The 26,847-nt window shown below is 42.9% G+C and overlaps 1 protein-coding gene across 2 annotated transcripts; it reads right to left on the reverse strand.

The window, feature by feature from the left end:
• Positions 1 to 1,598: 1,598 nt before the first annotated feature.
• On the reverse strand, positions 1,599 to 26,847 carry LOC119965312 (ubiquitin-conjugating enzyme E2 A-like). 2 transcript variants are annotated; one of them, XM_038795883.1, is made up of 6 exons: positions 26,661 to 26,847; positions 21,917 to 21,997; positions 14,069 to 14,094; positions 12,485 to 12,574; positions 7,802 to 7,890; positions 1,599 to 4,257 (listed from the first exon to the last, which is right to left on the reverse strand). In XM_038795883.1, exons 1-6 carry the CDS (start codon positions 26,702 to 26,704, stop codon positions 4,129 to 4,131), a joined length of 459 nt encoding a protein of 152 aa, XP_038651811.1. In that variant the 5' UTR covers positions 26,705 to 26,847; the 3' UTR covers positions 1,599 to 4,128. The 2 variants fall into 2 exon arrangements, with proteins under 2 accessions (XP_038651811.1, XP_038651812.1); XM_038795884.1 differs by lacking the exon at positions 1,599 to 4,257 and adding an exon at positions 4,264 to 4,556.

A 26,847-nucleotide genomic window follows, 5' to 3' on the forward strand; every position in this document is an offset into this window, starting at 1 on the left:
ACAGCAAGTTCCTTTGGTTGTTCAGAATAGGCAGGATGCAAAATATACTCAACCAGCCCATGTTTGCACAACTCAAAATAAACATTTAGACAGCAAAACTGGAATGTCTGGAAAGGACAGGAAAAAATTACTAGGTGTAGATCTAACTGAAATGTAGCCCCCATGAAAGCTCTTGCTGCTTATATTTATGCCATAAATACTTAGGAATAACTTGCAAATTTTATAGAAGTGCCGCTTGAAAATAACAATTCTGCTGGTTGAGCTTCTGTCAGTGTGAAGGGTGGGAAAGTCCTGAATGGGACGCCTCAAGGCTCAGCTAATTTACATAAATGACCTCAATACAAATTCAGATGATACCAAACAAGGAGGGAAGTGAAACAGGAAGAATCTCAATACGGTGGCAGAAATGTAATATTCTACATTGAGGAAAAGGAAATATGGCATACCGACTCCCAAGAATGGTTTTGAACTAGCTATGGATGAAGGTATGGGCAACCTGGTAGCACAATGGTTAGCACAGTTGCTTCACAGTTCCAGGTTTCGATTCCTGGCTTGGGTCACTGTCTGTGCGGAGTCTGCACGTTCTCCCCGTGTCTGCGTGGGTTTCTTCCGGGTGCTCCGGTTTCCTCCCAGTCCAAAGATGTGTGCTTTAGGTGGATTGGCCATGCTAAATTGACCTTAGTGTCCAAAAAAGGTTAAGTGGGGTTACTGGGATAGGGTGGAGACATAGGCTTGAGTAGGGTGCTCTTTCCAAGGGTCGGTGCAGACGCGATGGGCTGAATGGCCTCAGCTCATTCTATGATTCTAAGCTGAAAGAGACCCAAGAATTTTAGTAGAGATCCAACCAATGCAGAGTAATAATGGGGGAGGCAGATTCAATTGTGGCTTTGAAAGAGGAATTGGATAATTATCAGGAGAATGAATTTGCACCAATACAGGGAAAAGGCACGAGGGACAACCAGGGAGCAGACACAAGCAAGGTGGGTCAGGAGCTCTCTCCCTGTGCTGTAACCATTCTAAAATTCCGAAGCCAACAAGATGTTCAATTAAATGGCTAAAACAAGGAAATGCAAATTAAAGGCGGTAATGATAAATTTAGTGCTGTTGTCAGATTGTATCTTGATTACTACATGCTCCTCTGGTCACCAAGTAATGAGAGGGGTATTTAAGAATCAAAGTTATTCCCATTTTGGCTTTTCAACAAGGCAATTGACAGGTGATCACAGAATTATAAAAAATGGTTATGATTATGGAAAGAAGCTTAACCCAGAATTATACTTTAATGTTTGTTTAAGTAGAACTTTGGGGCATGTTCAGACAACAAAAGGGTATTTTTACGATGATGCCAGGAAATCCCTTTCCACTGGCTGATCAACATGTGGAATAGCCAGAGTAGCTGAGGAATAAACGCTGAAATCTTTTAAAAAAAACAATTGGAAACAACACCAGGTTAGGGATCTTGAGATGAATGAATCAAGATAGAACAAAAAGGGCTTCTACAGTTGGAATTATCCTGCAAATAATTTTTTTTGCATTCATTAATCTTGAATGCAAGTATAAGACAATATAAAAGTTCCTTACTTGTATCTTCAAAGTGCTTATATTCTCAAAGTAAAGCTTTTATTTTAAAAAAATCTGAAAAAAAGTGTTTGCATCAATACATATTGTACAACATACAAGCATCATGAAACTGCACAGCCCAGAGGGCTACAAACGTTCTCGCCAGTGTTACCTTACAAAAACGGAACACAAGCCCATCAATTGCTCAATTGTTTTCCAAGCCTCCAAGAGGGAGATTAGAGTAAAAACAAGGCAAAAAAAACTACCTCGGCAAACATCATTACATAGGTTGATATCATTAATCACTTTTTGTATAAAACACTTGTTACATTAAGTGAATTAATCATTTTTCTTCAGCAAAATAGATGGAAACCAGTCACTCCTTTCGAATTACTTGAACAGAATCATAAATACATTTCCGTCACTGACTTCCTTATAAAAAGCACTGTAGAATTGGGTACAAAAATGTTTGATGCACCTTAAAAGGGAGCTAGGTTTTTAAAAGAAAAAAAAATACATCTTTACAAAAACCAAGGAATAAAAGAAATCCTTTGTACAGCATTAACAGAAATAATTGATTTTCACAAACCACAGCAGAAAATCTAACCATTTGGAAAACATTACAACATTCCATTAGAAACACAAAAGGCAATTACAGTAAAGTTAATTACAGCAAAAAGGAAATTAAAATATTTTCACACACTCGTGCATCACTAAACCAAAGCTCCTCGGAGATCGACCTCACTGGGGCTCTACCAACCTCACCATGGTCCAGTTAGACCTGAAAACTATTCCCCCCTGGAAAATAAACAAAACTGTGGCTGCTTCCTGCCAAGCATTTACCCAATAGATACTCAATCTTCTGGGTGAGAAAAGGGTAGCTGACTTTCCTTGAAGCTAGGCTGTCTATTAGGGAAGCCACCGAGCATTATTGTGGGGATAGATTCTGTACCAGCATGTGACACAACAGGCATCCATGAAGATGTTTGCAGGCTAAATGCACGATCACAAAATTGGAAAGAAAATAAGGTGTGTGAACTCTATACACTGTATTTTCCATTAAAATTTAGAAATGATTAAGTTTTTTTTTGCTGGTCTAAATAGCTTTACACAGAGAACATCCCCAAGCACAAAGTCAACTTTTTTTGTTCAGCACAGGAAAGAGCACCAAAGTTGTCCCCATTTACAGCAGCCACTAATAAGAAAATGAAGATATCAAGAGGATACTGAACACTCAAGATTACAAAAAATTAGGATTATTGTTCTTGCTTTAAAAAAAATGATATTTGGTCTCTGGAGTATAGGATGCCCATTATTGATCGATTTTTAAAAGAAAAATGAGGTATTTTAATTCCAAACCTCACTTGAATGGGCATCAGATGAGAAGGAGTTGGCTGTGAAACTGTTACTATGATAATTTACACACACCGCCTATCCAAGCTTGCATGGAAAAGATGGGCACTTGCGCGTTGGCAAGCACCTGTGGGATCTCCCCTCTCGATGTGTTTTGCTGGAACAGGTTGTCCGGTGAGATAAAAGATTTGAAGATCTTCCCCAAAGTAACTGACGTTTGCAAGCTGACATGCATATGAAATAGATGCAATCTTCAAATTTTCCTTGGGGCATTCATGAATTGATCTTTGCAGAGCATTTACAAATGAGAAATATATCAAAGTGCAGATAGATATTAGTCATCCATAGCAGGCACAAAGCGACAAACTATTACAGTTGTGTGTGCACCCAAATAATAGAAGCACCTGCCCTTTGCCTGGTTTACACGTTCATGCTTTCTCGGATTTGATCTACATGACAAAGTGCTGGCTGTAAACACAGCTGTTTCCAGTCACATTGTGCCAATCAGATTTGACAGATGGTACAGTTGTCCCACGTGATAAAATAGATGCATCTCCTCCGACCATCCTCAAATAAAATGCAAGATAAGTTGGAAAAATATCCTCCCAATGGGGAGGATCAGCTCAGTTGTATTGCAAAATTGTAAGAAAAAAGTCAGCTTATTACCAATCTGCAGTGAGACATGCTGTAAAAAGCTCTCCTTTAAGCCAATGTCACAACAGGTTGTTTGCTGTTGTTGAGCAAATTACATTGTAAATTGCTCTCTCTCTTCAAATGTACTTCAGGTGTTACAGCCGGTGATCAGGACACCAGTAACTAATGTTGAACTAGAAACTTAAGCTAACTGATCCCAAAACTTGGGTTCGCCTCAAAGCAAATCAGGCTTTTCTGTTAGCAATTGAACACTTCACTCTCACTCATATCAGTACGATGCTGCTAATACACTGGTTAATGTAAAGATGGGTCAGTGATGAAACCAAAACAAGGAAAGAGACAATAGAGTGTATGAGTTTATCAAATACTGCTTACAAATTCACATCATGCAACACAAAATAACCCTCTAACAGCACAAACGATAAAGGGTTAAAATTCCTCAAGAATGTCAGCAAAGGATGTATGCAGACTCTTCTGCCAGTCTTATGACACTTTTTGTTTGCATTTACTCAGGTAAAATAATGCACTGGGCAGTTGGCAGAGGATTATTGTTGCTGTAGGTTAGCAGTCACTCCAGCTCTGCTCTACAATAGCTGATACCCTCTTCTCATATTCCCGTTTGTTTTCTTGGTAAAGCTGTGCAGCCTGGCTATTTGCTGGACTATTTGGGTTTGGTTCATCAAGTAGGGACTAAACAAGAGGAGCAAACAGTCAGGGTTAGGTTTGGGCATTTTACCTCATATCAGGTCATTTTGATTTTCTTTCAACTTTTCTAATGTGGTAAATAAAGCTTAATTAAAAAGGAAAGTGTCCTCTAACTCTGAACGTTTTGGTGCCCTATATCACACTACAACTGAAGCAGTGGACATCTGATTTTCTTCCAGGCATTTGCCAATAGGAATTTGGGACTAGTCGCTACAAGATCCATGACAACATCACAGGTGATTTTCTCCTCAGTTTCGCTGCGCCGCTTCCATTTAGTATTGGCTCTGTGGCAGAGTTCAGATTAGAAGTTGTCACATGGGTCAATCTTAGGCACAGGTCCATTATGTTGGCTAATGGGTTCCTAATGGGCAAAGGGCTCCACACACCAAAAGGTTCCACACATCTAAATTATTAGCACAATTCCAGTGAGTTAACAAAAGAACTTGAATTTCCAAGACGGCTTTGACAATCTCAGAATGTTCCAAAGTGCTTCACACCCAATTAATTACTTCCGAATATAGTCGTTGCTGCAATGTAGGAAATGCTGGAACTCATTTAATTAATAGAAACTTCGAAATCACTAGAGTATGCAATTGGACCATCTTAGTCCATATTACTGCTATATCCTCCAGGTATATATTTCACTGCCGATGACTTGTGAATCCAATTAGGATTTCCTGAACACGAGTTAAGAAGTCACGCTGATATATTAGTAGCATACAGTACAATATTTTATATTTAAAACAGATATTTATCGACTATGCAGGGATGAGGGATTACAATTACACTAGACTGTAGAAGCAGGGTTCTTGTCCTTAAGAACAGAAAAGGATAGGTGGAGAGTTCATAGCAGCGTTGAAAAATCAACAAGTGTTGATAGATAAAGGGACACTGTTTCAAACGGCTGAAGGATACAGATTTAAAGATGATTGACAGAAGAACCAGAATCAAAATGACAAAACATTTTTTTTTTTTTTTAAGAATAAAATGCCGAACAGGGCTATGGATACAGATTCAATAGTAACCTTCAAAATGGAATGGGATAAATACTTAGGAGAAAAATTGCAGGGATGTAGGGAAAGAACAAGAGTGTGGAATGAACTGGGTTGTTCTTTGAAAGAGCCATCAGAGGTTCATTGGGCTAAATGGCTTCCTATTGTGCAGTATTATTCTGTTCAGTCAGCAAACATCCCCACTTCTGAAGATGGTTGGGGCTAGACAACATCCTGAGGAACTCCTGCAATGACCTGAGCTGAGATGATTGGCCTCCAACAATCACAACCACGTTCCTTCGTGTCAAATATGACTCCAACCAGTTGTGTCGAATATTACTCCAACTAGTGGAAACTTTTCCTCCAATTGCCATTGACTTTCATTTTACTAGGGCTCTTTGATGTTGCATTCTTTCAAATGTGTTTTGATTTCAATATTCACTTCAACCTCACCTTTGCCTATACTTTGCTGTATTGAGCTCTAGAGTATTGAGTGAGAGGTTGTTTGTGGCGTTCTTCTTCCCATAATAGTTTAATTGTCACTAACCTTCACAACAGGTTGCAGCAGAACTTTCATTTAATAGTTGGTTCTGGGATTACCTAGCTCTAATTATAGCATGCGTGTATTCTAGATTCACCAGGTTTGCGCCCCATTTTTAGGTAAGCTTTTTTCTGCTGCAGACACGCTTTCCTGGTTTCTTCAATTGAATCAAGGTTGGCTCCCAGGCTTGGTTGAGTGACAGATCAGGAATTTGAAGATTTTGAGGTCATACAGTTTTCTGGCCCACAGTGCCTCATGGATATCTGAATTTCAGCTAGATCTGTTCCGAAAATATCTCACTTAACACAGATATAGTATCACATAACACAATTGGGGCAAGCTCTTCCAACTTTTGGCACAAGTCCCCAGAGGTTAGTGAAGACTATTTTGCAGGCTTGACTCTGCAGTGTGCCTCATCATTTCCAGTGCCCAAGTCAATGCCAGAAGAATCAGTTGTTTTTATTCTGTTTCAACTCTTATATAGCAGTTTGATACAGCCAAGTGGCTTGCTAGGCCACTTGAAGGGCTGTTAAGAATCACATTGCTGTGGATCGTGAGAGGATGACAGATTTCATTCCTTAAAAGGACGTTACACAACCACATGGGTGGTTATGACAATTTGGTACTTTAATGGTCAGTTACTGGTATGCTCTTCTATTACTGGAGTTAAGGTACCACTTACGACAGGGTTAGACAAACTGCCTTGTTCGGAGATGGGGCAGAAAGAGTCAAGATTGGGTAATAAATTGAAAAAGCGCAATAACAGACAAACACATCTCCCTTGGTTAGAAGCAAGACTGCAGCAATAGTTGGAATTCTGGAGATGGATAATTAAAATTGAAGCCAGACTTGTGCACATGACAAATCTAGGGCCAATACACAAGAAAAATAAATGATAGTATAAAAATAGCAGTAAAATAGGAGATAGATATGACAAAGATAGCAAGTAAACAAGAACTGAAAGGATTTTGTAACAGAACAATTAAGATAGGGACAATTAAGAGATAAGAAAGAAAATGGAGGATAAGCGAGTACCAGAAAAAAAAAATAGTGGAATGAAAGAATACAAGGGATAAGATGGAGCAACCGGAGAGTATAACTATAGACAAAGGAAGTTGAGCTGAACAGAATTGATGGGACTCAAAGTGGGAAAAGCATAATTGATGGCACACAGTCCCAGAATGTTAAGGGGGCTCGGAGCAAAAACTACATCCTTGGATATGGGAGGTTGGAATGGGGGCTGCATATTCAACAGCTCTGTTTAAGAGGGAGAAAGGATAGATAATCAAGTAACTACAGACTAGAAGATTAAAATATAGAAATAATTATCAACTTAAAAATACATTCTCCCTCTTAAATCATATCTTACATTGTGTTCTTTGAGTGAATAATGAAGTGTATTGATGAAATGAAATGAAATGAAAATCACATTGTCACGAGTAGGCTTCAATGAAGTTACTGTGAAAAGCCCCTAGTCGCCACATTCCGGCGCCTGTCCGGGGAGGCTGTTACGGGAATCGAACCGTGCTGCTGGCCTGCTTGAAAAGCCAGTGATTTAGCCTAGTGAGCTAAACCAGCGGGATTGCAACAAAATATTATGCATGTGGGTTGTCAAAAGGCTGGCCTGGGGGCTTGTTAATAAAATTAAACTTGACAGTATTAAAGCATGTGGAGCACTGTCGATAGAAAGCTGGTTGAAAAGGATAGAAAACAAATTAGTTAATGGACGTCTTTTGGTCAGGAGGAAAATAAACAGTAGTGTTCCACAAAGGTCAGTGTTGGGATCACTGCTCTGCATAGAGAGATATTATACAAATAAAAACATTTGATGTGGGTTGCCCATGGGGACAAAAATATCAATTCGTCGAAGAGGGGTGGGGAAAAAAAAAAAAAGAGTACACCAAATTAACTATGAAGGAAACTGTAAGTGACTTCAGGAACACAGATTAGTCAATTGCATTGATAGATTGGATAATCTTTAAATGAGAAAAATTACCTGAATAGACGTTAAAATTGATGAAACATCATAAGTTGGGCTCCAGCGATTCTGTAAAATGTCTAAACATATGCTGCCATCTGCATAAACTGAAAACAGAAAACACGGCAGCAAATTTTGTTTCTGACAGTAAAAAAAAATGTAACTATGACTTACTGCCTCACTGCTTTGGTTTTTGGTTGATAGCCAAACAAAGACATCAAAAATAAGGTAACATAATAGAGCAGGCATAGCTCATACTGCTCCTCCATTCAATACCATGGCTGATCTTGTGTCAATTTCACTTTCCCACCCACTCCCCATATCTGTAGATCCCCATGAGACACCAAAAACAATCTATTTCTCACAACCTTCCATATGCTTAATGATGCAGCATCCACAACAGGTAGACAATTCTGAAGAATCAAAGCCCTCCAAGTGATGCAATTTCTCATCTCAGTCTGAAATGATCATCTCCTTATCCTGAGACAGTACCCACATGTTCCATATTCCCCAACCCAGGAAAACAATCTTTCAGTCTCTACCCTGCCAAGTCACTCAGAATCTTCAATGTTTCAATGAGATCACTTCTCTTTCGCCTAGTCTCCAGACTCTGTGCCCTCCTCATGACATGCATTACCACCACCAACTTTGTAACATCAAACTTGGATACATTACTCCTCAAGCCTTTAATATAGATTGTAAATAGCTGAGGGGCAACTGATCCTTGTGGCACTTGATTATTTACAGCCTGGCGCTTGAAAATGCCCTGCTTATTCCTATTCTCGGCTCCCCGTCTGTTAATCCTCCATCGATGCCAACCCCATGAACCCTCATCTCTTATAGGAATTTCCTCTGTCGCTCCTTATAGAATGCCACGTGGAAATCCCAAGTATATTGCATCTCCTGTCTCTCCCTTATCAACACTGCTAGGCACATTGTCAAACAAATGTGATAACTTTGTCAAAAAATATTTCCCTTTCATAAAACCATGATGACTCTTGTCCGAGTCTGATTATGCTGATTTTGTATATTAGGACTTCTTTAATAATGGATTCCATCATTTTCCCGGATCACCAATGCCAGAGTAACTGACCTTTGTTCAGTTTTTTTTCTCCCTCCTTTCTTGAACAATATATAGAGTTGAATTTTCTAACTTTCAATCCACTCAGACTGTCCTAGAATCTATAGAATTTTGGAATTCACTATCTGTACAGCTACGCATTCACACCCTGGGGATTTGTCATCAATAAGTCTCAAATTTCTCCAGTACTTTTCCTCTGCTGATCTTAATTACCTTAAGTTCCTCACTCTTAGTCTGTTGGGCACCCTCCATTTCTGGTGTCTTCTACTGTGAAGACAGACACACAATATTTGGTCAAGTCTCTGCTATTTCCTCATTACCCATGATAATTACTCCTGTCTGCCTCTAAAGGGACCATGGCCTACTTTAGCAATCTCATCCTTTTAATCTACTTAATAGGTTTAGTATTTATATGATGTTTTCAGGGTTTTGAAAATTGCCACTGATTCGTCCTTCAAAATTCTCTATGAACCAGACCATTAAGGGTGACATTCAGCAACAGCACTCTTGCCTTCCTCTTCACAGTATATCCCATATTGGAACAGACCATATAGCTTTCATCAAATTGATATTTAACATTGAACATATTTATCAAACTACTTTCAAGAAAGGAAACTCCACATTCATTGCATTTGGGGTGCCCTGAGGAAGGTTGACAGCTCTCTCTGTAGAGGATCCCATCAACAAAGATTTAGCCAGAACCTGAAACCTGTATTTGGCAGTCAGAGGTTAAGCAATAATGTGCACCCACCGCTGATCTTAAAGCTGGCCCTAGAAATCTAGCAATCTCTGTGGCATGGATTTCCCCTTTCCCGGCGGCAGTATAAATCTGGCAACAAGTCAAGGCAAATGTCCAGCAGCAATGAGATTAGCAAGCAAGTTAAGCAACCAATCTCATTAGCAAACTAATAAGGTAGTGAACTAAATTCTGAATGGATTAAGCCAAAATATTATAAACAAGCAAACAGAATTGTTAGTGTAGAAGGAGACCATTTGGGCCATCGTGTTTGTAGCGGATCTCTGAATTAGCAATTTACGGAATGGCATTCTCCCCGTAATCCTGCACATTCTTCCTTTCCAGATAAGAGTCTGGCTCCCTTTTGAAAGCTTTGATTGAACCTACTTCCACCATATTCCAGACCTTAAACCACTCAGTGTGAAAAATGTTTTCCCCCATATCACTTTTGCTTCTTTTGCCAATTAGTTTAAATCTGGGCCGTCTCATTCTCAAACTCTGGATGGGGGCAACAGCTTCTCCCTATCTATTCTTCACAGATCTCATGATTTTGAATACCTCTATCAAGTCTCCTCTTGGCCTTCTCTTCTCCAAGAAAAACAGACCCAACTTCTCCAAATCACCATTGTATCTAAAATTCCTCATCCCTGGGACCATTCTTGTGAATCATGAATTGAACAAAATATATTTTAAAATAGGTGGATTAAAAAAAAGCCATAATGGGGGAATCTAACAGTCCATAAACGATAAATTAGCTATTGAGACCCAGTGAGCGTGTTTAACAGTAACTCTGAACTTAGTGCACCATTAAAAATCAAATTACACCTCAACAAATGGAAACTTCCTCAAGAATTTTATAGTGAGACTAATAATGGCAACGTGAAAGTTGTCACCAATTCACTGACTGCTTAGGAACTGCACTCTTAAGCAACCTCAACAGCGCACATTCTGGAGAAGCGTAGAATACTCAACGCTTTTCCCCCCACTGGACAGGGAGAGGGAGAAGCAAAGGAATCTACAGGGACAGAGAATAAAGCCTGCACATTTCCATTCACTGCACTCGGTGCTCTAATAGACATTATCATCCAGTTACTCTAGCTTTCAACATCCTACATAGTAACTCAGGTTAATTATGATCAAAAGTTGTTTTGACTCAATTAATTTGGAGGTCAATGAAAACTTTTAGGAAAATTTCTCTTTCGAAAGCATGATTCGCAGTGGGAAACTGAGAACATCGGGTAGAATACACAACAGGGCAAGTTGTAATAAACAGGCTCTCCTCCATGCTTTCTTACATCTTGTAACTCAAAAACTTTGCAGCTCCTTGCAAGTTTCCTTCTTCTGTCTGCAAGCTGCTCGGATGGCTCAGTGACGGACAAAAAACACGAATGTACTTTTAAACAAAATTAATTTACAGGATGTGGGCGTTGCTGGTTAGGCCAGCATTTGTTGCCCATCCCTAGTTACCCTTCAGAAGGTGGTGCTAAGCTGCCTTCTTGAATCGCTGCAGTCCTTGAGGTGTAGGTACACCCACTGTGCTGTTAGGGAGGGAGTTCCAGGATTTTGCCCCAGCGACAGTGAAGGAACGGCGATATATTTCCAAGTCAGGGTGGTGAGTGACTTGGGGGGGAACCTCCATTGGTGGTGTTCCCTTTTATCTGCAGCTCTTGTCCTTCTTGACGGTAGTGGTCATGGGTTTGGAAGGTGCTGTCTAAGGTACCTTGGTGAGTTACTGTAGTGCATCTTGGAGATGGTACACACTGCTGCTGCTGTTCGTCAGTGGTGGAGGGTTTGAACGTTGATAGAATGGGGGAGCAATCAAGCAGACTGCTTTTTCCTGGATGGTGTTGCGCTTCTTGAGTGTTGTTGGACGTGCACTCATTCAGGCAAGTGGAGTGTATGAGATTATTCTATTAAACCCCTGACTTGTGCCTTGTAGATGGTGGACAGGCTTTGGGAGGGGGGGGGGGGGGGGGGGGGGGGGGGGGGGTGTCAAGAGGTGAGTTACTCACTGTAGGGTTAGCCTTTGACCTGCCCTGGTACACACAGTATTGATATGGCTAGTCCAGTTCAGTTTCTGGTCAATGGTAGCCCCCAGGATGCTGATTGTGGGGGAGTCAGCGATGGCAATGCCATTGAATGTCAAGAGGCAGTGGTTAGATTCTCTCTTGTAGGAGATGGTCATTGCCTGCCACTTATGTGGTGTTAATGTAACTTGCCACTTAGCAGACCAAGGCTGGATATTGCCCAGGCCTTATTGCATTTGGACATGGACTGCTTCATTATCTGAGGAGTTGTGAATGGTGCAGGACATTTTGCAGTCACCGCAAACATCCTCACTTCTGAACTCATGATGGAAAGGAGGTCATTGATGAAGCAGCTGAAGATGGTTGCGCACCTGGACATTACCCTGAGGAACTCCTGCAGTGATGTCCTGGAGTTGAGAATTTACCTCCAACCACCACAACCATCTTCCTTTGTAGTGAACCATACAGGCAAATATACTTCTGTATTGTACAGATTTATCCAAAGTCTGCATGGATTTTTACTTGTAAACAATTGACTTCAGTATCTCCCAGATTTGGGGTGGGAGAGATTCAGGAAAGAGAAATAACTTTAAGTTCCCATTCGTAACGATTGTCCAAAGATTCTTAACTGAAAAGGTGCATAAAGATACAGGGGCAGGTCTGCTGCAACAGTTTCTACAGTCAGTTACCTAATTTAATACTATCTACGTTCATATGTGAAGAATGGCCAACTGGGCAAGGCACAAGAAACTATTATAAACATACCATTATTAGTCATTACATCTTATGAAAAAAATAAATTGAAAGATAAAAATAAATTGAAATATATACACTGTACAATAATGTTTAACACTTACCATTTGGATGGAACATTTTTGACACAAATCGAACAGTTGGAGGTTTATTAGGATATTCCTCTGTAAATTCTATAACCAATTTGAAAGTACCTATAAACAGAAATCAGATAATTCTTCCTTTTACAAATTATTAACAAAAAACTAAGTTTTCATGTATATAGTAATCATGAATTAGAACCATTCGCTCTCTCATTCAATCTTACTCAACGAAAACATTTAAGAGTTTGCAATACTGTACAAAATCTTGAGTAAATATTCCTTCTTACTACAAGACAAAGGGGGCATTTCGGCAATATGAAAACAGTTGTAAAGTTCTATGTAAAGGCACAGTGATACAAACATTTAAGCCTCAATTCCTAGATTCATAGGAATCTGTTCAAATATACCTTTTTCTACCCCATTCCAGCAAATGCATCATGCCCATCTCTACCCTGCAAAGTATTATAAAAGATGTAATTTATTGCTGCAATAAACACAGTTCATCATCTCTGGTTGTCTTTCAATTGGAGCGTGACATCTACTCGGGGTGACTAGATTTCTGCCACGAGTGTTCAAACGATGAACAGGCCAATTCTCAACCCGCAAATCTTTGGGAATATGGGGCAGGATGCCCCACGAGGTTGTGGAATCTGGAATGTAGGATTTACTTCCTCTTCTTTCCTCCTGCTGCTGCTCTGCCTCATCATTAAGACATTCAGATTGTGATGGAGCTTTATGGACAAATACACTGCTTTTACAGATAACTCACAAGTATACATAAAATCTAATGAGATTAGTTTAACCACCTCCCTTTGACATTGAATGGGGTTATCAGTGCAGAATTTCCCCCCTACCCCCATAGTGCCCCAAATCATCCTGTGTGTCCACTCTGTCAAAGGACAAAGCACTTGGCTTGATGGCACCTCACAATTGCCTTAAATATGCACTCTCTCCACAAATGGCATGCAGTGGTTGAAGCATGTACCATCTCGGGCTTCTCCAACATGTACTGACTATACCTACAACCTCTACTACCTAAAAGAGGCAGCAGGCCCAAGTTCCTCGTAAAGATGCACTACAACCTGGCTTAGAAATGTATTGTTTCCGCACCGTCCGTGGTTCGAAATCCTGGAACTCCCTCCCAGAAGCAGAAGCAGAATTTTGGTGTATCTACACCAGTGTGCTGTGATTCAATTAGGGATGTGTAATAAATACCTTCCTGCTCAAGAAATTAGCAACATCAATAAGCACACTGTATTTTCCATGCATGGCCACTGGGAACTTGTGCACGGTGTGTCAGAGTATTTGCGTCCTTCAATCTACCCACTATACAGCATCAGGAGCCAAGTACTTTTTTAAAGAATATTACATCAGTCCAGTGACCCAACAAGTAAACAGACCAACATGATGTATAGCAAGACATTGTCTATGTTGTCAATTGTGAACACACTTAATTTTAATTTCAGCTGCACAAGCTACTTGGTAAGGAATCCCATGTGAAACAGAGCAAGTTAATTTTCCTCCCTGCTTTCTCGTTAGTTTTCCAAATTAATGAACAAATAAAAGGATTGAGTGGGTTTATTTTGTTCAGGGATGTCAACTTACCATCTTCAAAAGGTGTTCCTTCTGGTCTAGAAACAGAAAAATGTCAAGGAGGGAAGGAAACAAGCATTAGAAATATTAAAAACACATTAAGGAGCAGCACCTGCCACCTACAATCTGAAGGAGTAGAAAATAATAAACCAATCTCAGTTTTAATAACATCTTAAAATCAGTGCATTAACATTTTGTACTTAAATTATGGTTAATTTGCACAATTTGTAAGACTGCTCTGCCACATGTTATGTGTGAACAACTGAGTCATCCACAGATTACCTTGACAAGAGAGTACATCAGCCAGAAATATTTTTAATTCGCTCCAAGTCTTGTCCACCAGGACTGATTATATTGGAAAAAGTTTGTAAACATTACCCTCTGTTCTGGGTCGCCAATTTCACTCTTGACCCGTAACAGCCTCCCCGAACAGGCGCCGGAATGTGGCGACTAGGGGCTTTTCACAGTAACTTCATTTGAAGCCTACTCGTGACAATAAGCGATTTTCATTTCATTTTCATTTCATTTTACCCTGATTTAGACATTTTCAGATTCTATAGAAGTTAATTCGCATTCTCCATGGTTGGGACAACTTAGTAAATGGCATTACTATTTTTTTCCTTTAATTGTTCAAATAAAATAAAAAACAATAGAGCATCTATCCCCTCAGATTTTTTGGCCCATTTTCCTCCTTTCGTTCATGAACCTGTTAAATCATGTCATGGCAAACCTTGTCACAAATGCCTTTTCTTCATGTATAAGCCTGAACAGTGAATGCTGTTACGCCATCCAACCAAGTGATTATTACCTGATTTTTCCTCATCCAGTACACATCCCCCACCAGTGACAGACTTGTGATCAAGAGCAGCATAATACAATTAGAACAATATTCAAACTGTCTAATGAGTCTAACCCAATATAGGCCAGGGATTGAACATAGGTCAGTTCCAGTCCATATAATCAGCTACCATGCAGTTAATTTATCTGCAAGCTTTGAAAATAATCTTTTAAATATGGTTTTCTGTTTTTGTTTCAATTGATTGAAGTATTGGAATTAACAAAATCAAAGTGCAAAAAAATTACAATATCTGGTTATCGCAATAATTTGTAAATAACAATCACAGGATCGGTTTTAAAAGTTGTGCATTATAGCTCTCCATAATTTATAGTAAATACATCGTCCGAAGCAATACGGAAGAGACATTGGCTTGAATGTTGTGACAAGAATAACGGCGAGATTTCCAGTGCTTATTGTTATAAGGAAGAAATCTAACATGTCCATTTTGGAAGCAAGAATAGAAAAGGATAAGTATTTAAATGGTTAGGGAATGAAGAATATTACAGGTTAGAGGGATTTGGGTGTACTTTCACATGAATCACAAAGTTAACATGCAAGGACTACAAGTGATTAGGAAGACAAATGGAATGTTGGCCTTTATTGCAAGAAGAAGAATAGAGTACAATTGTAGGGAAGTCTCGCTACAGTTGTAGAAGGCTTTGGTGAGGCCACAATTAGAGTACGGTGTACAGTTCTGGTTTCGTTATTCGAGGGATATATTTTCCCTCGAAGCAGCTCAAAGAAAGTGAACGTGGCCGGTTCCTGGGATGAAAGGGTTTACTCACATGGAAAGGCTGAACAGGTTGTGGGGGTTTAGTAGAATTATTGAAAAATAAAAGATTCTGAGTGGGCTTTGTAGGATAGATGCCGAGAAGAGTTTCCTCTTATGGGGGATTCTAGAACCAGGGGTACTGTTTAAACAAAACAAGTGCTTCTCCATTTAAGACAAATGTGGAGGAATTTATTCTCAGAGGGTTGTTAGCCTTTGGAATTCTCTTCCACAGGGTGCAGAGAAGGCCAAGTCAGGTGGATATTTCACTGACAAGAGAGTTAATGGTTATGATATAGGACAGGCAGGAGAGTGGAGTTCAGGCCACAATCAGATTAGGTAATGCTTCATGAGGCAAATTCCCTTTTGAACCTCCTATTTCCAATGATCTGATAACCGTCCCACTAGAATCACACTAAAATCTGCAGAAACAATTAGGGTTATTGCATTCCGGGTTAATGCATTCAGGTGTGAGATTTAACTCGATGGCAAGTGTTAATTATTGAACAACTTCTCTGGTGCTGAAAAATTGATTTTACAAGTGTTGAGCTTCATTCCCCCTGAAGAAGTTTATTGTTGAAGTTTGTTTAAAAAATAGCAGAGAGCCATGGGGAGCGGGTCAGAAGGGGAGGGTCGACCCGGGGCGAGCAGGGAACAGGACATGGCTAATCGGCAGGGGAAGGGGGCGGGTCGTCCCGCGACCCGGCTGATCACTTGGAACGTGAGGGGGTTGAATGGGCCGGTCAAGAGATCAAGGGTATTCTCACACCTGAAGGGACTGAAGGCTGATGTAGCAATGTTACAGGAGACCCATTTGAAGGTAGTGGACCAGGTTCGCCTGAGAAGGGGGTGGGTGGGACAGGTGTTCCACTCTGGATTGGACGCAAAGAACCGGGGGGTGGCGATTCTGGTGGGAAAGAGGGTGTCGTTCGTGGCGGAGGAGGTGGTGGCGGATAAGGAGGGTAGGTATGTGATGGTGAAGGGTAAGCTGCAGGGGGAGAAAGTGGTGATGGTCAACGTATATGCCCCGAACTGGGATGACGCGGGTTTTATGAGGCGCCTATTGGGCCTCATTCCGGGACTGGAGGCAGGGGGCTTGATCATGGGGGGGGACTTTAACACAGTGCTGGACCCCGGGCTAGACAGATCGAGCGCAAGGACCAATAGGAGGCCGGCAGCGGCAGAAGTGCTGAGGGGGTACATGGAGCAGATGGGAGGAGTAGACCCATGGAGGTTTGGTAGGCCGAGGGCGAGGGAGTATTCCTTTTTCTCCCACGTCCATAGAGTGTACTCCAGAATCGATTTCTTCGTGTTGAGCAGGGGGCTGATCCCGAGGGTACGGGAAGCTGAGTACTCGGCCATTGCGATCTCTGATCATGCACCGCATTGGGTGGATGTGGAAATGGGGGAGGCGCGGACCAGCGCCCGCTGTGGCGGCTGGATGTGGGGCTGTTAGCGGACGACGAGGTGTGTAAAAGGGTCCGGAAGAGCATTGAGAGCTATCTGGACTTGAATGACACGGGTGAGGTGCAGGTGGGGATGGTCTGGGAGGCCCTGAAGGCAGTGATCAGGGGAGAGCTGATCTCCATAAGGGCGCATAGAGAAAGAAAGGAGAGGCAGGAGAGGGAGAGGCTGGTGGGGGAGCTATTGGAAGTGGATAGGAGATATGCGGAGGCACCAGAGGAGGGGCTGCTGGAAGAACGGCGCAGCCTGCAGGTCAAGTTCGACCTGCTGACCACCAGGAAGGCAGAGACGCAGTGGAGAAGGGCACAGGGCGCGGTCTATGAGTATGGGGAAAAGGCGAGCAGGATGCTGGCACACCAGCTTCGCAAACGAGATGCGGCTAGGGAGATTGGGGGAGTGAAGGAGAGGGGCGGGAAGGTAGTGCAGAAGGGGCAAGAAGTGAACGGGGTCTTCAGGGATTTTTACAAGGAGTTGTATCGGTCTGAGCCGCCGACAAGGAGAGGGGGAATGGAGGACTTCCTAAACAAATTGAGGTTCCCAAGGGTCCAGGAGGGGCTGGTAGAAGGGCTGGGGGCGCCAATAGGGCTAGAGGAGCTAGTCAAGGGAATAGGTCAGATGCAAGCGGGGAAGGCGCCGGGGCCAGATGGGTTCCCGGTGGAATTCTATAAGAAAAATGTGGACTTGGTGGGACCGGTACTGGTACGAGCCTTTAATGAGGCGCGAGAGGGGGGGGTTCTGCCCCCGACAATGTCGCAGGCTCTGATCTCCCTGATATTGAAGCGGGATAAAGACCCTGTGCAGTGCGGGTCCTACAGGCCTATCTCGCTTCTGAACGTGGATGCCAAGTTGCTGGCAAAGATCCTGGCAGCTAGAATAGAGGATTGTGTGCCAGGGGTAATCCATGAGGACCAGACGGGGTTCGTGAAGGGGCGGCAGCTCAACACGAACGTGCGGAGATTGCTGAATGTAATTATGATGCCGGCAGTGGAGGGGGAGGCTGAGATAGTGGTAGCGCTGGACGCGGAGAAGGCATTCGATAGGGTGGAGTGGGAGTACCTGTGGGAGACGTTGAAACGGTTTGGGTTTGGGGAAGGGTTTATTAAGTGGGTGAAGTTGCTCTACTCGGCCCCGACGGCGAGTGTAGTGACAAACGGGAGGAGGTCGGAGTATTTCGGGCTCCACCGAGGGACCAGGCAGGGATGTCCCCTATCCCCCCTACTTTTCGCACTGGCGATTGAACCGTTGGCGATGGCACTGAGGGGTTCAGGGGGGTGGAGAGGACTGACTAGGGGAGGGGAGGAACATCGAGTATCGCTGTATGCGGATGATCTACTGCTGTACGTGGCAGACCCAGAAGGGGGAATGCCGGAGATAATGGAACTATTAGCAGAGTTTGGGGACTTTTCGGGGTACAAATTAAATTTGGGCAAAAGCGAGGTTTTTGTGATACACCCGGGGGACCAGGGAGAGGGTATTGGGAGACTCCCCTTCAAGCGAGCAGGAAAGAGCTTTAGGTACTTAGGGGTGCAGGTGGCAAGGAACTGGGGGACCCTCCACAAGTTGAACTTTTCCAGGCTGGTGGAACAGATGGAGGAGGAGTTTAAGAGGTGGGACATGGTACCGTTGTCGCTGGCGGGGAGGGTGCAGTCAATCAAAATGACGGTCCTCCCAAGGTTCTTATTTTTATTTCAGTGCTTGCCCATCTTCCTCCCTAGGGCCTTCTTCAAAAAGGTGACGAGTAGCATCATGAGCTACGTGTGGGCGCATGGCACCCCAAGGGTGAGGAGGGTCTTTTTGGAGCGGAGTAGGGACAGTGGAGGGCTGGCACTGCCCAATCTCTCGGGGTACTACTGGGCGGCAAATGTGTCAATGGTGCGCAAGTGGATGATGGAAGGGGAGGGGGCAGCTTGGAAACGAATGGAGAGGGCGTCCTGTGGCAACACAAGCCTGGGGGCCCTAGTAACGGCACCATGGCCGCTCCCCCCCACGAGGTACACCACGAGCCCGGTGGTGGCGGCCACCCTCAAGATATGGGGGCAGTGGAGGCGACATAGGGGTGAAATGGGAGGTCTGTTGGCGGCGCCAATAAGAGGGAACCATAGATTCATCCCGGGGAACATCGACGGGGGATTTCAGAGCTGGTACAGGGTGGGCATACGGCAGCTGAAGGACCTGTTTATAGAGGGGAGGTTTGCGAGCCTGGGAGGGCTGGAGGAGAAGTTTGAGCTCCCCCCGGGAAACATGTTCAGATATTTACAAGTGAAGGCATTTGCTAGGCGGCAGGTGGAGGGGTTTCCCCTGCTCCCCAGTAAGGGGGCGAGTGATAGGGTGCTCTCGGGGGTCTGGGTCGGAGGGGGGAAGATATCAGACATCTACAAGATAATGCAGGAAGCGGAAGCAGCATCGGGGGAGGAGCTGAAAGCCAAGTGGGAAGGGGAGCTGGGAGAGCAGATAGAAGACGGGACGTGGGCGGATGCACTGGAGAAGGTCAACTCTTCCTCCTCGTGTGCGAGACTGAGCCTCATTCAATTTAAGGTGCTGCATAGAGCTCACATGACGGGGACAAGGATGAGCCGGTTCTTTGGGGGTGAGGACAGGTGTGTCAGATGTCTGGGAAGCCCAGCGAACCATGTGCATATGTTCTGGGCATGTCCGGTGCTGGAAGGGTTCTGGAAGGGGGTGGCAAGGACGGTGTCGAAGGTGGTGGGGTCCAGGGTCAAACCAGGATGGGGGCTTGCGATCTTTGGGGTCGGGGTAGAACCGGGGGTACAGGAGGCTAGGGAGGCCGGAATACTGGCCTTTGCGTCCCTAGTGGCTCGACGAAGGATATTAATTCAATGGAAGGACGCGAGGCCTCCAAGCGTTGAAACTTGGATTAACGATATGGCTAGCTATATTCAGCTAGAAAGGATCAAATTTGCCCTGAAAGGGTCGGTACAGGGATTCGCCAGGCGGTGGCAACCTTTCCTTGACTTTTTAGATCAGAGATAGACGTTCGGGGTCGTGGCAGCAGCAACGGGGGGGGGGGGGGCAGCAAGGGTCGTGGGGGGACACGCACGACTGTAACGCGGGCAAGCCTGCTCGCTGCTCATGTCTGAAACTGTAGGCTGCCTTGGTTGTTAAGGTTGCCTGGGGGGGGGGGGGGGGGGGGGGGGGGGAGGACTGGTGCGCGCGAGAGGGCGGGCGAGGGAGGGACATTTGCCTAGAGGGATTGTGTTGTAAATAATTTAAAAATTAGTAGGGGTAAATGTCTGTATGGAAAAACTCTTTCAATAAAAATTATTTAAAAAAAAAATAGCAGAGAGAGCACTTGAAGAAATTGTTTGAAGAGGCTAAGTTTGCTCGCCCCAAGTACCACATATACCTTATGGAGAGGGCCATGCTGGAAACACAGAATTAGAAGAGGCAATCTTTATGACAAGCCCACAAGAAGTCTCTGCGCATCTGCCAGAGAGGTGAACTGTTTCTTCGTCACAGAAAACTAATTCTGGGTCAGGCTAGTTCCTAGAAAGAAATCCCAATGGAGCAGAATTAGCTCATTTTTGCACGAACAAGTGCTGAGAGCACTGCATTCTTCAGTGGGAGGGAGGAGAACATGAAAATCAGTTTAGGCTTGCAGTCTTCATCACTAGCTGAAGCTTCAAGTTGGACTGTGAGCGCATTAAAACATTGAGAGATCTCTGCACAAGTTCGCAGGTTAAAAAAAAAGGCCATTGGATAAAGTGACATCATGAATCAACAACTGGAGAGGAGAAAATTGGAAATAAAACAAGAACCCATCACTTACCATGTCTGCAAAAGTGCTCTACATCTAACTCACGATTCGTATTTTCATGAAGCATTCAGTATAAATAGTTTACTTATTTTGATACTGATGAACTTATTTCATCATTTTGTGTGAGATTTTTGATCCTTAAACAAATATAGCTTAATGCAATTGAAGTTGAGAATGGTATTTCACATTTCAACTACCATCAAGACTCTTCTGTGTGGGATTGCTGAATTTGGTTGTGCAAAGTATGAAAGTCTGTGTACTTGCAAGAAGGCAGTTATGATAGCTCTAAACTCATTTCTTTACAGGCAGCAGGCATAAGTCTGAGCTATATTTGAACCCAAGCATCAGCAGCATAACAACTATGCATTAACCTACAGCACCACCCTTTCCCAAAATATATATTTTAATTGAAGTATCTTGGGTGTACAATTGTCCATTCTTTGTGTATTTATAGCTATAATCTGTAAGTATTGCTTTGCATTGTGCAAGTTTTGTTTGAAACATGTAAAGCTCTTGAAAATGAAGAATAATTTTCTTTTTGCTGTTGGCCACCTCACTCCAACTCACCCTACAAAATCAATTAAGTTCCAATTCAAAGTGTTAGCACTGCTGCCTCACAGCATCCGAGGACCTGGGCTCGATCCCGGCCCCAGGTCACTGCCCTGTGTGGAGTTTGCACATTCTCCCCGTGTCTGTGTGGGTTTCACCCCCACAACCCAAAGATGTGCAGAGTTGGTGGATTGGTGACACTAAAACTGCCCTTAATTGGGAAAAACATACCGTAAGAGGTGAAAAACAAAAATCAATGGGTGAACTGACGGAGACAGATGTTTACCATTCTCACGCCGTTCTAATGGATTCTCCCGCCATTCCAATGGAAACAGTTAAGAGTGGGTGCTTGAGTTCTGTTCAACCTTTTCCAGAGAAACACTGGAAGTTTTTGTTTAGCCCCTTAGTTAACACTAAAAACAAAGCAACATGCATCATCCTGATCGACTTAACTCCATTACTCACCCAAATATAACTGCATTCCAGGACATTATATTATTGTCAGAGGGTGCACCACTCACGCCAGCCGGGGGATCCTCTTGCAGCCTAGTCAGACAGTACATTTTAAAACACAAACTTAACATTTCTGATTCACTAATGATAATAAATAACCTAATTACTCCACTCCCAGTGGGTTTTGTTTCACTCTATGAGCCAGTACACAGACATCTAGAGAGAGGTATGCTGACAACTTGTTGATCAGTCACTTACACTTGAATAAGTATTAGATTCAGTAATGTATTTTTTTACAGATGCAAACTGTGCAATATGACCCTGTACCAGAAATAGGAAAGGTAAAAGCAAAATTTCACCCCAGGGATCAATGAATTATGCTCATTGCAACCATTCAATATCTTCACACTCCATGAGCAGACCACCTCAGATTATAAACTTGCCCATGTCCTGCCAATTCCTGTGACACAACCTAAATGTTAGAATATGTTGTTTGTAGCCCCTAACACTCTCCCGACTTTGCCAGTCAGAGCTAACTATAATTTAAGCTACCAGAGCTGCAAATGTTAACTTGCCATGTGATTATAAACGTCCCCCACTTCAACGACTGATTAGGGCGGTTTTCAATAATCTAGAGCGAAATGAAAACCAACTCATATGACTACAGAAATTATTGGAACATGCTCCATGTTCATAATAGTCTTAAAATAGATTCTAAACAAGCTATTTTTAGAAAATAGACAGCATAAATAGAGGTTGAGCTTATATCTCTGTTTAATGATTAAGAGCCAGTACCCTCTTTTTAAATAAGCCCAACAAGACCTTTATTACATTATGTTATATGCTTAATTTATGATATCTGCTTTTACCAAAATTCACATTATCCAAAAAGTAGATAAAACATCATCTAGGCTTTTTTTGGGGCTGAGAATGAGCGCATTTGTTTTATGAATTATGATCGTTACATATTCCTCTACATTGCTTCCATATCAGAAACGACATGGGTTAATTGCTGTGCAAGATTCTACGTAATTACATTGTCTAGTACTTCCAGGTCAGAGTGGCCTTTGCCCCAACACCAAACCTTAGCCTGACTTTCAAAAGAGCCTCTTCTCCTGCAACAGTGTGATTAAACTCGAAATATATCTGCTTCCTTCCTACTCACTTCAAGTATTTATCTTCCTAGGATATGTAGAAGCTACAGTCTGGTTGGGGAGGGGGACGGTGAGGGTGTTGGTGGACAATATAAAGGTCTGCATAGGCCAGTGGTGTAGAGAATGATGGGTGATAGTTTTCTCAAAATTTCCCACAGCACTTACTCTCCTTTGAGGTCTCACTTCCCTATAGTGTAGCATAACAGAAGTCAGAAGGTCAAAGCAGTTGTTTGGAAATAAACTCACTCCTCCCCACCTTAAACAGCTGTACTTTAACATGTTGGTCTGGATTATGGTTATTTTCAATAGTCCTACAAACTAACCGATAACAACTTCCAGTTAATGAATCAGTATGCAAGGTCCTCTGATGACTCAATACAAGACATTATTCTTGAATAATAATAATCTTTATTGTCAGAAGTAGGCTTACATTAACACTGCAATGAAGTTACTGTGAAAATCCCCTAGTAGCCACACGCTGGCACCTGTTCGGGTACACCGAGGGAGAATTCAGAATGTTCAATTCACCCAACAAGCACGTCTTTCAGGACTTGTGGGAGGAAACTGGAGCACCCAGAGGAAACCCACGCAGACACAGGGTGGACGTGCAGACTCTGCAGAGTGTGACCCAAGCCGGGAATCGAACCTAGTACCCTGGTGCTGTGAAGCAACAGTGCTAGCCACTGTGCTATCGTGCTCAGAAGTAATGTCAGTCACAGGTTCAATTCCCCAGTCTGTGCAAACTTGAAACAAAGATTTGGTAAAGAGAAAGGGTACAAATCTCGTTAAAAATCAGCCAAGGAACCCACTCTCAATAATCAACAGTTAAAGCTGATCTGGATATTAGACCAGAGAAGGATCACACTAGTCGTGGGTGGCATGGACAAGCTGGGCTGAAGGGCCTGTTTCCATGCTGTAAACATCTATGACTAGTCATCAATATTCTATAGTGTCCAATAGTTTGTACGCACTCATCACTGATGAATTACAGTTAATTGGGTGAAGGATCATGACCCAGAGAAGGAATTAAAGTCTTGGTAAAGAGGGGAAGTTGAAGAGAAGATGATAATTTTAATGCCAGACATTTTGAAACACACAAGATAGATTTAGAAGAATAACTCCCGATTTAGCAGGGACAATCTGAATATAGGACTGGCAAAAAGATAGCAAAAACTCCTGAGCAGTTCCTGTACACGTTACTCAGTTAAGACAAAATATGAAACACTGCCTTTTCTGTCATCCTTGATAAAACACAATCCAAAATTCAGAGGACGGACAATTTTTTCTGGTCCTTCAGCACTGCTAATATAAATTGCCCACATAGAGAACACAAAGCAGAGGTTCGGAACTTAATGTCTTGGTTGTGAGAAAAACTATTATAAAACTGTTTCACCAATGTAAAATCCTCATTCATCTACAAATCACTCTGGTCTCACTGCATCACCATAACAACATCTGAATTTATATTCACTCGTGCCTCCCTTTTATATTTCCTCCCTCCAATCCAATAACGACAGAATCTTCAGTCAACTTGACCCTACTTGATCAAAGTCCCTTGACCTTACTTCATTTCTCACTGCCCTTGAAAGAAAACCCTTGTCACCCAACTCTCCCACAAAAGTTTGGTGCTTATGTCTTCGACCTGCTGCGCCCCTCCCTCGCAGAGTCTCTAGAGGGGTTCATTTATTTTACTAAACATTTTGTGAAAATTATATTGCTTTTTTTTCCAACAAGTTACACAAGAAGCCTTTACTAATGTGTGGTTCCAAGATTAAGATTAAAGGAACAGTGATGTAAGCAAGGAGCCAAGTTAATCCGCTGTAGTAGACCAAGTAATCAGATTCCTGAAGCAGGGAGGACCACAGTACTCCATAACGTTATTAATGATTGAGCAGACAACCTCATTCACTAATGAAACCCACGGCCAAGATACTTGGCATTGCTTACAGATAACCATTCAAAGGAAACACCAATGACTGGTGAAGCAGCAAGGTGCTGGTAAGCTGTATGGTTTTAATTGATTATACTCCACATGGGGATGGTAACTAAACTGGAGCCCTAATATCTCTAGACTTGAGGCATAATGGTGCCCTCCATATTTGCGAGTGCAGATTGCTCAGTAACTTGATGAAATGCTGCATGCCAGACACCTGCTGAAAATTTTTTTTAAAAACGGTGTAGAAACAGTGACTACACTTCAAAAGGTAACTGAGTTTGAAGAATTGGGAGATGAATTGAGAATATGAAAAGACACAATTCAAGTTTTTTTGTTAAATATAGCAAACTTCTCAAAGCTCACAGAAGAAACAAGTTTCAATGTATTCTTGCAGAACTTCCATCAATTGCTCCCTTACCATCAACAGTCATTAACTTGCCATGATTCACCTTGGAACGTATGAAGAGGAACTTCAAATACAGATATTCTAGTTACATCAGTTGACAGGAAAAGTGTAACATACAATCTCTCCCACATTCACTTCAAAAAATTACTCCCACCTGCACTTTAAAAAGTTCAACATATCCAGGGAGTTTAAAAAAAAATCCTAATATTTTTTCCACACCGCAATTGAAGTTCTATAGGGCCAAGTAAAACTATAATGGTGATTGGCGATGCATGCACTGGCCCATTCGAACGATGAAAATATTCAGCAATTAAAATGTTTTATTTTCAAAATGTGGCTGAACTAAATTGCACTAGAGTGAAGGACTGGTAGTTATACATTTGGCAGTGGTGTTACTTGCAGCTTGAGTAAAAAGGTTAAGAATCATACTAAAATTTCACTTTGTGAATACATTATCCAGTGTGGCATTGCGCCAACCTGACCCGGTTCAATGAACTCTGTCAAAATGAGCTCATCTCAGCTAATTTAGCAGTTGAGGCAGTTTATTTGGTTCTAAAATATGTACCCTACACTTTATATAGAGTAACTTCAGTAATCTCGGGGTGTCCTAAATCACAATACACACTTGTCAGTCAGTGTTCCTCACTGGAAAGCGCAAGGCAGGGTTGTGCCAGCACATATTGTCCGCGCTCACTCATGAGGGATGGCAATGTAGACAATGCAACACAGAGCTGCTGCGATCAGTGGAGCCACTCGACCGGCAGCAAGGGGAAACTGGTGGTAGGGAGGGAGATAGACGAAGCCCAGTGCAAAGTGGTTGGGCACACTTTGCCTACAATAATCCAACAATCACAAACTCCACAACAACACGCCGAACTGCTTCGCCAGTTTGAAGGGCAGAACTTGCCAAATCAATTTCCAGCACACCTCACTTTGCTAGCTCACAGACGGAACAAAGAGAATGACAAACTCGCACTTGCTGGCAGGGATCTCTAACCTTGTTGTTTGGTATCCTTTACTGAGGCAGGCAAATTAACCGAGGTAACGAAAGTCAACACCATCAATACACTCACACACTGCACTTTCCCGGCAGCTGCTGCACCCGAACCTCTAACACAGGAAGGAGGAGGCCTCCTTCACATTCACCCACAGCAGGGCACAATGCTGGAGCCCAGCGACACCAGAGGCCTGGCGCGCACAGACAGAGCCGGGCGAGGCCCCCACGGACAAACTCCCCCACCCGCGCTCCCCGTCCTTCACCTTTTGAAGTCCCTCATCAGCCGCCGCCTCGCCGGGGTGGACATGGTAACGCCGAGGGTCGAGCCGCGGCCAAGCCACTAGCCACAAGTCTGTGCGTTCTCAATGTTTCCAGATTCACAGCAGCAGCCCGCTGGGTTCCGGATTCGGCCCGACCCCGACGCTCTTGCCCCGGCCGGCCCCGCCCCCG

Source organism: Scyliorhinus canicula, chromosome 4, assembly GCF_902713615.1.
Source record: "Scyliorhinus canicula chromosome 4, sScyCan1.1, whole genome shotgun sequence".
Classification (NCBI taxonomy): Eukaryota; Metazoa; Chordata; class Chondrichthyes; order Carcharhiniformes; family Scyliorhinidae; genus Scyliorhinus; species Scyliorhinus canicula.